At 41.5% G+C, this 13,731-nt stretch overlaps 1 protein-coding gene and 1 pseudogene across 1 annotated transcript; one reads left to right on the top strand and one right to left on the bottom strand.

Annotated features, from left to right (window-relative positions):
- Positions 1-11,844: 11,844 nt before the first annotated feature.
- Positions 11,845-12,578, bottom strand: LOC123634326 (annotated as a pseudogene).
- Positions 11,942-12,153, top strand: LOC123634328 (translation machinery-associated protein 7-like). The gene has a single exon (XM_045545807.1). It carries the CDS (start codon positions 11,959-11,961, stop codon positions 12,151-12,153), a length of 195 nt encoding a protein of 64 aa, XP_045401763.1. The 5' UTR covers positions 11,942-11,958.
- Positions 12,579-13,731: the final 1,153 nt, after the last annotated feature.

The raw sequence follows: 13,731 nt of genomic DNA, 5'->3' as shown, positions 1-13,731 counted from the left end.
TATATATATATATATATATATATATATATACACACACACACATATATATAAATGTATATATACGTACATATATATACACACATATGTATATACACACATATGTGTGTGTGTATATATATATGTGTGTAAACCTAGATGATATAGCCTACTACACACCTAGGCTATATGGTATAGCCTATTATTCCTAGGCTACAAACATGTACAACACGTTACAGTACTGAATTCTGTAGGCAATTGTAACACAACAGTAAGTATTGGTGTCTCTAAACATATTTAAACAGGCTGGGTGCAGTAGTTCACATCTGTAATCCCAGCACTTTGGGAGACCAAGGCAGGAGGATCACTTGACCCCAGGAGTTCAAGACCAGCCTGGCCAACATAACAAGACTCTGTCTCTACAAAAAATTTAAAAGTGGCCAGGTGTGGTGGCACACACCTGTAGTCCCACCTATTCCAGTAGGCTGAGGCAGGAGAATCACTTGAGTCCAGGAGTTCAAGACTGCAGTGAATTGTGATTGCACCACTGCACTCCAGCCTGGGTGACAGAGAGAGACCCTGTCTCAAAGAAAAAAAAAAAGAAAAAACAAAACACATCTAAACATAGAAAAGGTACAGTAAAAATATGGTATTATAATCTTATGGGACCACTGCTGTATACGCAGTCTGTCATTGACTGTGGTACATGATTGTATATGAATGTGTGTATGTGCATGTGTGTGTGTATAGTTATTAAGTATGAAATATCTGATTTCCTTAAGTTTGACAGTTGATATCTCTGACATTTCACTTTGACACTTCTAGTTTTATTTTTATTGTGAAGGGACATCCTCAGTCTTTGAAACGCATGTTTTGGCTTGTGATTATCTTTCAAAAAAATTTTTAGAGCAATTTTTGTGAAACTATGGATAAGTCAAAAATTCATATTATTTTTCAAATATGAGTTCTGTCATGGAACCAATGCAGCGCAGACAGCTTGAAATATCAACGAAGTGTTTGGGAATCGTGGCTAATGAACACAAAGTAGTAGTACATTGATAGTTTGAGAAGTTCCATTCTAGCGATTTTAATCATGAATATGAGCCACGTATGCGACCTGAGACCAAGGTGGATAATGATGAGCAGAAAGCTGTAGTAGAAGCGAATCCATCTCAACCTATGCGTGAATTGGCAGCAAGGTTTGATGTTACTATTCCAACAATATTGGACCATTTGAAACAAATGGGCAAGGTAAAGAAGCTGGATAGATGGGTTCAACGTGAATTAAATGAGCATCAGGAGAGAAGTCATCTCAAAGCTTGCCAACATAAAGACGAACCATTTCTACACAATATTGTTATGTGTGATGAAAAATGTATTCTTTTTGACAATCACAAGCATTTGGCATAATGGTTGGATAAAGACCAAGTGCTGGACCACAGTCCAAAACCTAATATTTATCAAAAAGAGCTAATGGTGTCTGTTTGGTGGTCCAGCGCTAGTATCATCCACCATAGCTTTGTGAAACCTAGTCAACCGATTACAGTGGCTGTCTACTGCACTCCATTGGATGAAATGATGAGGATGCTTGTGATTAAGCAGCTGAGACTGGTCAATAGAGACAAGCCAATCCTCTTGCAAGACAATGCTTGTGACCACATGTCGCACAAACAATGTTGCTCAAACTACAGCAGCTGGACTTGGAAACTCTGTCATCCACCGTATTCACCAGATCTTGCACCAACTGACCACCACTTCTTCCAGGCTTTGGACCACTTCTTGCAAGGAAAAATATTCAATTCTCAACAAGCTGTGGAAAAAACGCCTTTCACAATTCTATTGCCACTCACTCTCCAGGCTTTGCTGCTGGCATAAACAAGCTACCATTAAGATGGCAAAACTGTGTCCATAGTTTAGGCACATATTTGGTTAATCATGCTGCTTCTTGTTTGAGATATAATAAACTACACTTTTGATTCAAGATTGGATATGCATACACGTTCTATTGGCACTATTTCCTTGGAGCACATTGATAATGCAGGCAGTTTCAGGAGCTTCCACTTAGCTATTCCTATTATAATAGCCTTTACTCCACAGGTCATGGACTCCATAAGACGATTCTGTCAGTTTCTATGAAACCCATTGGACTTAGCCTAAATTCCATCTATCACCGGGCCTCCTTTAGCTCCTACTGTAATCAGGGAACTATGATGGTATTTTGTCTCTTCTAGTTTCTGTGTTAGCACAGACTCTATATCTTTAACACTCTTTGAAAATTCTAAATATTCTTCTTTTTCAATGGATAGTTACCCTGGCAAATGGCAGTAGATCATCCCTTTGGGGGAGGGTTGGAGGAATATTTACTATATGTAATTATGGTGTTATTGCAGAGTCATTTCTTAAGGAGTCATGTTCTCCCCTATAGTTAAGGGGTTCTGGTTCTGTGAATTTAGATCAAGGACCTAGATGAAGGACGAGGATTTTCCATTGTGGCAGCTGATGTCAGTCTTCTTACCAGTTCTTGATTTTTTTTAGATGTAAAAATCAAGAACCACACAGTCAGCCATCCATACTATCCCCACAGTCAACTTGCCATAGATCCTTGCAGGTCAACACACACTCATTGCCACTCTGGCACTGCTGCCTATTATAGTAATTATATTTATAACATAGTAATTATATCACCTGTTTTTAGATGCCACCTCTGCCATTCTGGGATCCCAATATTATGATTGATATCAGGGATCTCAGTTCCATGGCAGCAACTCTCACTCTTAATCCCAGCCTAATGAAGACAGACATCACTGAGCTCCTCAAAGACGCTGGTATCTTCTTTATTAGTATACTTATCAATAACTTCTTATTGCCTTAGTGAAGAGGATGTTCTCTGGGCCTTCCTAGAGAACACAGTCAGGTGTTGAGTTCCTAGGTCTTACAATCCCACCTCCCTGAATTTTCTTACCTCTCCCTAAATACTGCACCATGGAAGTTTTAGTATCTTGACCTTATTTGTTGTAGGCCATCAACCTACCCAGGCTTTAGGAAACCATCCTTGCAAACTATTAAGACCATATTTCACTTATCTATTGCTGAATAACAAACCACTCCAACTTAAAAACTTAAAACAATAGCAATTTATTATTTCCCACAATTCTGCAAACTGGGCTGGGTGTTTGCAGGAGCTGAAACGTTCAACATGCCTTTTTCACTTACACAATGGTACCTCAGCTGCAATGGATGGAACACCTGGGGGCTGGCCTGTGTCTCTCTTTCTCAACACTAGCTCACTTCCTCAGTGTGATGGTCTCAGTGTGATTGGATTTCTTACAGGGTGGCTAACATCCAAGAGGGAGGAAATTGAAGCTGCCAATTCTCTTAAAGGCTAGGTATGTCACTTCTACCACATTCTGTTGGTTAAGGCAAGTCACAAGGCCAGTCCAGATTCAAAGAGAGGAGGAAAATAGACTCCATCTCTTGATGTGAGGAGTGGCATGTACAAAGAGAGCGAGAAGGACTTGATAGCGACCATCTTTGGAAATTATCTGCCAGAAGTCAGCTCCAGGCATCCTTATAAGAATATCAAAGCTTGAGTTACTGAAGAGTGGTCTGTGTCAATGTATTCTCCATTAGGCAGTCTTATGTTCTGCATTGCCTGCCCCGCTACCCTGGTTGCCATGTCTAAAACCCCCAAGATCACTCCCACATATATTAGCTAGATCTTTCAAGTCCTTTGACGTGTAATTTACTTTTCCCAAGGTCAAGATTTAAATTTCCACACTCAGGATTTCCTGGGAACTGACCTCGAGGTTGTGATGGGAAAAGGTCTTAAGGAGAACAAATCTTGTGAAGCACCTCCTTCACATGAGATCATCTCATAGTCAAGACGAAATTGTTCTTCCCTGGAAAGAGGAAAGAGTCTGGTTCTGCCACCCAGGAGAACTCCGGAGAATTTGTCAGATAAAGATTCTTAAGTTTGTCCACCCTAATGGCTCTATTTCAGGTCTTGGGGTCCTACTCTTTCCCTATCAGGGCCTTGACTTTGACATAGGAGACCTGCTGAATCTGAGCATTTAGAGTCCTTTGCAATTCTGCCCCTTATAACTTCTTTTTTTTTTCTTTTTCTTTTCTTTTTCTTTTTTTTTTTTTTGAGACAGAGTCTCACTCTGTTGCCCGGGCTAGAGTGCCGTGGCATCAGCCTAGCTCACAGCAACCCCAAACTCCTGGACTCAAGCGATACTCCTGCCTCAGCCTCCCGCGTAGCTGGGACTACAGGCATGCGCCACCATGCCCAGCTAATTTTTTCTATGTATTCTTAGTTGTCCAGATAATTTCTTTCTATTTTTAGCAGAGACGGGGTCTTGCTCTTGCTCAGGCTGGTCTCGACTCCTGAGCTCAAATGATCCTCACACCTCGGCCTCCCAGAGTGCTAGGATTACAGGAGTGAGCCACTGCGCCCGGCCCACTGTTGGTTCTTAAATGTTTTGTTTTCCAGATTTAAGAAAATTTTCTCTCTTAAACTATCTATAGGGTATAGCAATTTGGAAAAGTATACTTTTGCGAACAAAGTGAAAACATTTACTTTTTATCCCTACTTGATCCCTCCAAAATTTGAGAACTACTCATGAGTATTCTTATGGAAACATGGTTAGTTACATAAGTTCATTAAAAATTTACTTTCTTTTTGTAACAGGATACAACTGAAAACATTGGTTTCATTACCAATGGCTTTCACTGGAATGTCATATTTCAGAATGTGCATAAAAGGCTTCAAGGGTTCCAAGCCTGACAGTGAGTGAGGAACAATTGTCACTTCCTCACAGGCCCAGAAACCAAAGTCTTCCTTGGTTTGTCTTCCTGGCCTCAAGAGGTTTCCAAATCTGAGATTCGTATGTAATCCATTGCTATCCTTGTTGCACTTATGTAAATAATCAGAGCAAAATTGATAAGACTAAATTTATTTTGCAAATAAATTTGTCTTACTCTGATTCTCATTGGTAAAAATCAGGATGATTGGCCGGGCGCGGTGGCTCACGCCTGTAATCCTAGCACTCTGGGAGGCCGAGGTGGGTGGATCGCTCGAGGTAAGGAGTTCGAGACCAGCCTGAGCAAGAGTGAGACCCCGTCTCTACTAAAAATAGAAAGAAATTATCTGGACAACTAAAAATATATATAGAAAAAATTAGCCGGGCATGGTGGCGCATGTCTGTAGTCCCAGCTACTCGGGAGGCTGAGGCAGTAGGATAGCTTAAGCCCAGGAGTTTGAGGTTGCTGTGAGCTAGGCTGACACCACGGCACTCACTCTAGCCTGGGCAACAGAGTGAGACTCTGTCTCAAAAAAAAAAAATCAGGATGACTGTGGCGAGGAAAGTTATGTTTCTTAAAATAAAAGCCGTAATACTTTTCTTACTTGATGATTGTCCTGTACATTGTTTTTGAGTTTTTATTAGCTACTTGTAGACTAGACTAGAGCTTGGATTCTCCTAGGTTCCTCCAATTCAACTTCCTTCCATGGAATTACTAAAAACAGGAACTGCTCTATTCCTGAAGCCCTATAATTTAAAATGAGATGAATTTTAAGGAATAAGTCTCATGCCTGATGTATGGGCCACACAAAAAGTTCATCAAACCGCCTGATGCCATAGCCAGAGACATTCAAACTACAAACCAGAAGAAAAAATTGACAATTTCATGCCTTAGACAGTTTTTCCCAAGATGTCAGAACAAGATTCAATGTTTTAATTAAACTCTTACCCATCTTAATGCCTACCTTTTTCACTTGACAAGATAATGGTGTAATTGAAATTTCACAATCAATAGCTTCTGCTGGTAGCTTGACAGAACCTGACCTGAGAAATCCTTTAGTTCACCTAGTGGGTACCTTTGGCAGTATTCTTAAGGCAACTATTGCTCACTCTCTGCTTGAAATCAACCCAGTCATGGGATACTGGGTGATAAAATCACTCTATATTACGTATTGGTTAAATAAGGAAATCTTTGCGCTATTGCTAATACTACATGCTGTACCTGGATAAATTCCTCTGAGGAAGTTGAGACCCAAATACACAAAATTAAAAAACCTGGTGGCCGGGCGTGGTGGCTCACGCCTGTAATCCTAGCACTCTGGGAGGCCGAGGCGGGTAGATCGCTCCAAGTCAGGAGTTCGAGACCAACCTGAGCAAGAGTGAGACCCCGTCTCTACTAAAAATAGAAAGAAATTATCTGGCCAACTAAAAACATATATAGAAAAAAATTAGCTGGCCATGGTGGTGCATGCCTGTAGTCTCAGCTACTCAGGAGGCTGAGGCAGTAGGATCGCTTAAGCCCAGGAGTTTGAGGTTGCTGTGAGCTAGGCTGACGCCATGGCACTCACTCTTAGCCTGGACAACAAAGCGAGACTCTGTCTCAAAACAAACAGACAAATAAATAAATAAATAAATAATTTCACGTAATTTGTGTTCTCTTGACAGTAACAATCTAAAGCAGTCATTAACAAACTATAGCCTGTGGACTAAATCAGGTCTGCAGTGGTTTCTATAAATAAAGTTTTATTGGCACACAGTCACATTCATTCATTTATGTTTTGGTCCTCGGCAGAGTAGTTGTAATAGAGACCATAATGACCTACAAAGCCTAAAATATTTACTATCTGGCCCTTCACAGAAACATTTTCCAGCCCTTGATCTAAAGAATTAAAACTAAAATGTAATTGTTTTCAAAGTATATGAAATTTGAATATATTTTGATAAAACAATTAAATAAAAATAAGAAAAATAAAACTTAAAATTTTAAAAATTACTTCAAAATATTTTAAATGATCTATTATTATTATTTTTTTTTTTTTTGAGACACAGTCTTGATTTGTTGCCTGGGCTAGAGTGAGTGCCGTGGCATCAGCCTAGCTCACAGCAACCTCAAACTTCTGGGCTCAAGTGATTCTTCTGCCTCAGCGAAGTAGCTGGGACTACAGGCGTGAGCCACCACACCTGGCTAATTTTTTGTTTCCATTTTTAGTTGACTAGCTAATTTGTTTTCTATTTTTAGTAGAAACGGGGTCTTGCTTTTGCTCAGGTTGGTCTCGAACTCCTGAGCTCAACGCGATCCTCCTGCCTCAGCCTCCCGGAGTGCTAGGATTACAGGCGTGGGCCACCACGCCTGCCCTTAAATGATCTATTAAAAATAAAAAGCAAACTATATACATTAGCATAAAATTTTAAATCAAAATTACTTAAAGCTTATTATTACTTAAAGACATTTTATTTTTAAAAATTTAATCAAATATTATTAATTTTTTAAAATAAATCTTTCTGTCAATTTAATGTTCAGTATCCATCTAAATGCCAATAGGAAGAATTGGTACCATGTCCACACGTATTACATCTAGATCTACACATACACAGATGAGAGGTAAGACTTGTTCTATTGGAAAATGTCCCTCAGCTGCCACGTGCAACTGTTGTGAATGCCAGTGTAATCTGTGAATATCTCCAGTTTGGAACAGTAACTGAAACTGAAAGAGAAACAAGAATATGGACACAGGTCACTTTGTTATGCAATAATTAATTGCATTCATGCTATTAAATATCAGAAAGGAAGGATTTGGCAAGTTAATTAATTTGTCTTTTCTCTTACCTAAGTTCTTCTACCTCTCAGCCCTCCCCAGATTCCAAAGCAGTGTCTGTCTCTGATGTTGGCAGTGACACAAACTGTAAGCCTTCACGGCAATCAGCAAAGTCCATTTTTGTTTCCAGGACATAGGGCAAGAAACTTTAGAAGCATTCCCTGGGGCCTGAATGGTGCTAGTCCTAGAGCAGATATTTATGGTTATGGGTTGTGCTGTGCCAGCACTGAGCTGTAGATCTTGGGTGACAGAGGGAGGCACTTGTGTGTTTGTGATCTTCAGAGTTCTCCAAAACACAGGGCCTAGGCTGGGCACGGTGGTTCACGCCTGTAGTCCTAGCACTCTGGGAAGCTGAGGCAGGAGGATCGCTTGAGGTCAGGAGTTCAAGACCCAACCTGCCAGCATCTTGATCTTGGACTTCTCAGCCCCCAGAACTGTAATAAATAAATTTCTGTTCTTTATAAATTACCCAGTCTCAGGTATTTTGTTATTGTAGCACAAGACAGACTAAGACCGGCAGAAACAACCCAAATGTCCATCCACAGATGAATGGATAAACAAAATGTGCTATATACATATAATATGGTATTATCCAGCCATAAAAAGGAATGAAGTTCTGACACATGGTACAACATGGATGAACCTTGAAAATAAGATGCTAAGTGAAATAAGCCAGACACAAAAGGACAAATATTATATGACTTCAGTTATATGAGATATCTAGAACAGGCAAATTCATAGAGAGAGAAAGTAGAACAAAGGTTACCAGGGGCTAGAGGTGAATGGGAAGTCATTGCTAAATGGGTACAGAGTTTTTGTTTGGGATATGAAAACATTGTGGAAACAGATAATGGTGATGGCTGCACAACATTGTGAATGTATTTAATTCCACTAAATTGTACACTTAAAATAGTTAAATGGCAAATTATGTGTATTTTAACATAATAAAAGAAATGGAAAAAAAAAACCTTATCCCAAATCTGACCACTTTTTACCGTCTCTACTTCTTCCTCCCAAGTTCCAGTCGCCATCACCTTTGGCCTTCTAACATGTCTCCCTGCTTCCATTCTCACCTATTTTCAATACAGAAGCCATAGGGTCTTTTAAAATGTGAATCATTCCAACACTCTCCAGCTCAAAACCCTTCAATGAATTCCCATCACCCTCAAAACAAAATCTAAACTCATTACCATGGCACATAAGGCCCTAGAGGACTTGTCTCCTGGCTGCTTCCCTGACTATCTCCTATCCCTGTCCCCTTCATTCCTCCAGGCCACTTGCACTGGTCCTACTGTTACTCACACATGCCCAACTCTTCCAGACTCGGGTCCTTTGCACATGCTGTTCCCTCCATCTGGAATGCTCTTCCCTGATCATCACAGGGTTTGGTTTCTTCAGTTGATTTAGGTGTCTGCTTATGTGCCACCTCCTCAGGGAAGTCTTCTCTGATTATTCTATCAAAAATAGAGGCTCTCCCATCATTCTCTGTCCCTCTTCCCTGCTTTATTTTTTGTTTGAGAACTTAGCATCATCTGAAATTATATTATACATTTGTTTACTCAGATATCATCTGGCTCACGCACCCCGGCAATGGGAGCTCCACAAGGGCAGAATCTTGGTCATATTCACTGCTGTACTTCCAGGGCTTAGCTCTGTGCCTGGTACTTACTAGATGTTCAATGGATGTTTATTGAATAAATAAAATAGAAATTAAATCTAGTGGGGTTTTGTTTTGTTTTGAGACAGTCTCACTCTGTCACTTGGGCCTACAGTGCAGTGGCATCAGCATATCTCATTGCAACCTCAAACTCCTGGGCTCAAGCGATCCTCCTGCCTCAGCCTCCCAGGTAGCTGGGACTACAGACATATGCCACCACACCTGGCTAATTTTCTTCTATTTTTTGGTAGAGATGGGTTCTTGCTCTTGCTCAGGCTGGTTTCAAACTCCTGATCTCAAGTGATCTGCCTTGGCTTCCCAAAGTGTTAGGATTACAGACATGAGCTACCATGTCTGACCTAGTTTTCTTTTTTTTTTTTTTAAGAGACAGGGTCTCATTCTGTCATCCAGGCTGGAGTGCAGTGGCAGGATAATAGCTTACTCAAACTTCTGGACTCAAGCAATCCTCCTGCCTCAGCCTCCCAAGTAACTAGGACTACAGGTGGGAGCCACCATGCCTGGCTAATTTTTTTATTAGTTTTATTTTTTGTAGAGACAGGGTCTCACTATGTTGTTCAGGCTGGTCTCAAACTCTGGCCTCAAGTGATCCTCCCGCCTGGGCCTCCCAAAGCGCTGGGATTACAGGCGAGAGCCACCACTCCTGGCCTTAGTTTTTAAAAATGTTTTATGTCTGACCTTGTGGACTGAAAATTCATACCTGCAACTGAAGCCAGTTATAACTTTTATCAACTCCCCTCCTCCACCCTGGACCTATATACCATCCTCCTTAACATGAAGATTCTCTGGAGATTGTGAATAAGTAGTTAAGCAATGACACTCTGGAAGAGCTGACCCAGTTGAAGCTGAGTGTCCCCTCTCTGAACTTCCATGATACCCTGTGCACAGCACAAATCATTCATTCAATGTTGTGTGAATGGATAGTTATTTTGTTCTTTCACCTTTTCTTTTGTAACTATGAACAATACTGCCAGACATATTCTCTTCTCCCATTATTCCCCCAGGGGTGCACCCAACTGCTGCTGCCAAAGACATATGGAGGAGGAAAACTAAGACAAGTGGAGAAGGGGCAAATTTTTACAGGGTAGTTATTTAGGAAACATCAGTCACTGTCCTCACTTTAGTCTCTCAGTGGGTAATGACACTGTGACTAGTGTCTCCTGCTCTTCTCTAGGCTTCTGTGAAACCACTCTGTCTTCTCTGGACTGTCTTGCTCACAGTTCCTTTGTAGGTATCTCCTTCTTGACTGGATGGAGTTCCTCTTGACTCATGACGAGGCACTGCTCTCCTCTCTCTCTGGGCTTCCAAGGTTATATACAGTCTCAGGGCACCAAATACCTGGTGATCTTCATCTCAGACCTCTCCTCTAAGAGATAGACAGAATAGAGCCACCTGCCTACATGGTGTCTCTCCCTGGATGTCCCGCAAGCATTTAGAACTTAACATGTCAAAACAAAACTCTTGGTTTTATTTCTGAAATCTGTCCTTCTAGTCTTCCCTTTTGCTGGAAATGATACCGCCCTCCACACATTGATCATAATTTCTCCCTTTCCCTCACCACCTCCCAAATCTAATCCATCCCTAAGTCCTGTTGATTCTGCCTCCAAAATATATCTTGAATCTGTCCACTTCTCTCCACTGTTACCTTTTAAGCATCAAACCCCTGGACTCAAGCAATCTAACCATCATCTCCCACCTAGATGACTGTAATAGCCTCCTAAATGATCTCTCTGCCTTTACTCCAGCCCCCTGCAGTTTATTCTTCTAGCAGCCAGACAAATCTTTTAAAAATATAAATCCAATCATGTTACTTGCCTGCTTAACAATTGCCAATGGTTTCTTTCCCACTGTACTTTGCAAGATATCCATATCCATGTTAAGGTTTACATGGCCGCTGCCATCCCTGCTGACATCTCCAATTGCTCTCTGGCCTACTGAACCCTTGCTATACTGGTCTTTTCTCTGTTTTTCTTTTCTTTGTTTTTAGAGACAGGGTCTCACTCTGTTGCCTTGGCTGGAGTGCAGTGGCCTGATCATAGTTCACTGTAACCTTGAACTCTTGGACTCAAGCAATCCTTCTGCCTCAACCTTCTGAGTAGCTGGGACTACAGGTGCACACCACCACACCTGGCTAATTTTTAAAATTTTTTGTAGAGATGGGGTCTCACTATGTTGCCCAGGCTGGTCTCTAACTCCTGGCCTCAAGTGATCCTCCTGCCTTGGCTTCCCAAAGTGTCGTGCATATATACCTGGCCTCTTCTCCATTTTTTTTTTCTTTCTTGTCTTTTCTTTTCTTTCTTTCTTTTCTTTTTCTTTCTTCTTTCTTTCTTTCCTCCCCTCCTTCCTCCTTTCCTTCCTTTCTTTTTCTTTCCTTTCTTCCTTCCTTCCTTCCTTCCTTTCTTTCTTTCTCTCTCTCTTTCTCTCTTTTTTTTTTTTACCAGTCATCTTTTATTTGGAGGTTAATTCTCACTAGGATATGAAAGGATTCAGCAATGATGGAGTTCCTCAAGGAGAGTGCTGGGCCAAGCAGGTCAAAGTCAGGAGTGCAGAGTGCACCCCCTACACAGGCCCATCTTCAGTGGTATTTGCGTGGCTCCCTGTGTGTTTGAGCTCCTTGTAAGAAAGGCGGTAGTTGAAAAGCACGTAAGCCTTTTCCGGTGGCAGGCTCTGGGGAAGGGGCGGCGGCGCCATGTCCGACCACGAAGGTGGCAAGAAAAAGCCCCTGAAACAGCCCAAGAAGCAGGCCAAGGAGATGGACAAGGAAGAGAAGGCGTTCAAGCAGAAACAAAAAGAGGAGCAGAAGAAACTAGAGGAGCTAAAAGCAAAGGCTGCGGGGAAGGGCCCCCTAGCTACAGATGGAATTAAGAAATCTGGCAAAAAGTAAGCTGTGTCTTGTGCCTGAGGCGATGATGGCCCTTGATTCCTATTTAAACATCTGGATTCCCTGCCATAACATCTTCTGCCACCTATAGCTAAAATGAAGTGTTGTCTTGGAGCCTGTTGTACATTTAAGAATAAACTTTTGTTTAAAAAAAATCAATTACGACTGCAGAGAAACGTAAAAAAAAAGAAAAAGAAAAAGAAAAAAAAAAAAGAAAAGAAAAGCATGTAAGCTGCCAGCACCATAGAAACCCCAGCGACGCTCCCCTTCTTCACATTGATGTACTTGTTGTAATACTGGTAGTAACCTCTTCGAAAGACTCCAGCAATGCCTTCAGGGGTGAAAACCCACATCAAAATCCAGCTTGGCAGATCCCCTAGTTTGACATCCATGAGTTTCTTCTCCTTCACTGGCACCACTGACGCCATTTTGGAGCCCTGGTGTCTGCTGTGCCCTCTTCTCCGTTTCTTGAACATGCCATGCTTGATTCCACCTCAAAGTCTTCTCCTCTTCCTCTGCCCAGAACATTCTTGGCTAAATCACACGGCTAAGTCCTTCTCAATCTTCAGGTCTTTAACTTCTTCAGAGAGTTTTTTCGCTGACCTTTACCTGAGCAAGTCCTCTACCTTTTCCCCAGTGTGGAGTATTTGTGTGAGAAGGGAGGCTGGGTTTACATGACTCAGGGGACCAGCATCTCCCTAGGAGAAATGCAGTTTCTTCTTCTAATACTAACATTTATTATTAGTGTGCTAAGTTCCATGTATTGTTTCTTGTTTGTTTTGTTTTTAATGTGCCCAAAGTCATACAGCTTCTAAGTAGTAGAGCAGGGATTCAAAGTCAGGCACTCTCGCTCCCGAGCCTGCATTCTTTTTTTTTTTTTTTAAACAATTTGAACTGAAATTCACATAACAAAATTAACCATTTTAAAGTGAACAATTCAGTGTTAGTTAGTACATTTACAGTGTTGTACAACCACCACCTTTGTCTAGTTCCAAAACATTTTCATCACTCCAAAGTCAAAGCCTTTACCCATTAAACAATTTTTTCGCATTCTCCTCCGTGTACTGTTCTTGATCCTCACAATGGCCCAATTGTACAATTGAGGAAAATGAGGCTCTGAGAAGTTCGGTGATAGGTTCGAGGTAGATGTGGAACCTTCGTTTTCTGATTCCAGAGCCTAAATCTTTGATTAATGCACATCTTTGGGGGAACCCACATAGCTAGACTGGGCTTTTGGAGAGAATTAATTTTGTTGGGGCACGCAAATAGAAGCTATAGGTGCGTCTTCAATTGTAAAAAGCATGCATTGAGGTAAAACTGCAATTAGTTCTGTACAGGTGGTTGGCAGAGCCAAAAGTAATCTAAGCCTAAGAGCAGCTAAGGGGCAGGACTTGGAAAGGTCAGCACTGCAGGAAGCTTTGCCAAAGCCTCAAGAACAAGAAGTCTGTCATGCCTTGGGCAGCCCCTGTGAGTGCCAAGCTGGGAGCCAAAAAGAGGCACAGGAGCCCCAAGGGCGTGGCTTCTTTCCAGGGGCCAGGCCCTGCCAGGAAACCCCAGGTGGTTGCTGGCGAAACAAGCTGC

This window comes from Lemur catta, chromosome 3, assembly GCF_020740605.2.
Source record: "Lemur catta isolate mLemCat1 chromosome 3, mLemCat1.pri, whole genome shotgun sequence".
NCBI lineage: Eukaryota > Metazoa > Chordata > Mammalia > Primates > Lemuridae > Lemur > Lemur catta.
This window is presented reverse-complemented; position numbering and strand designations above follow the sequence as displayed.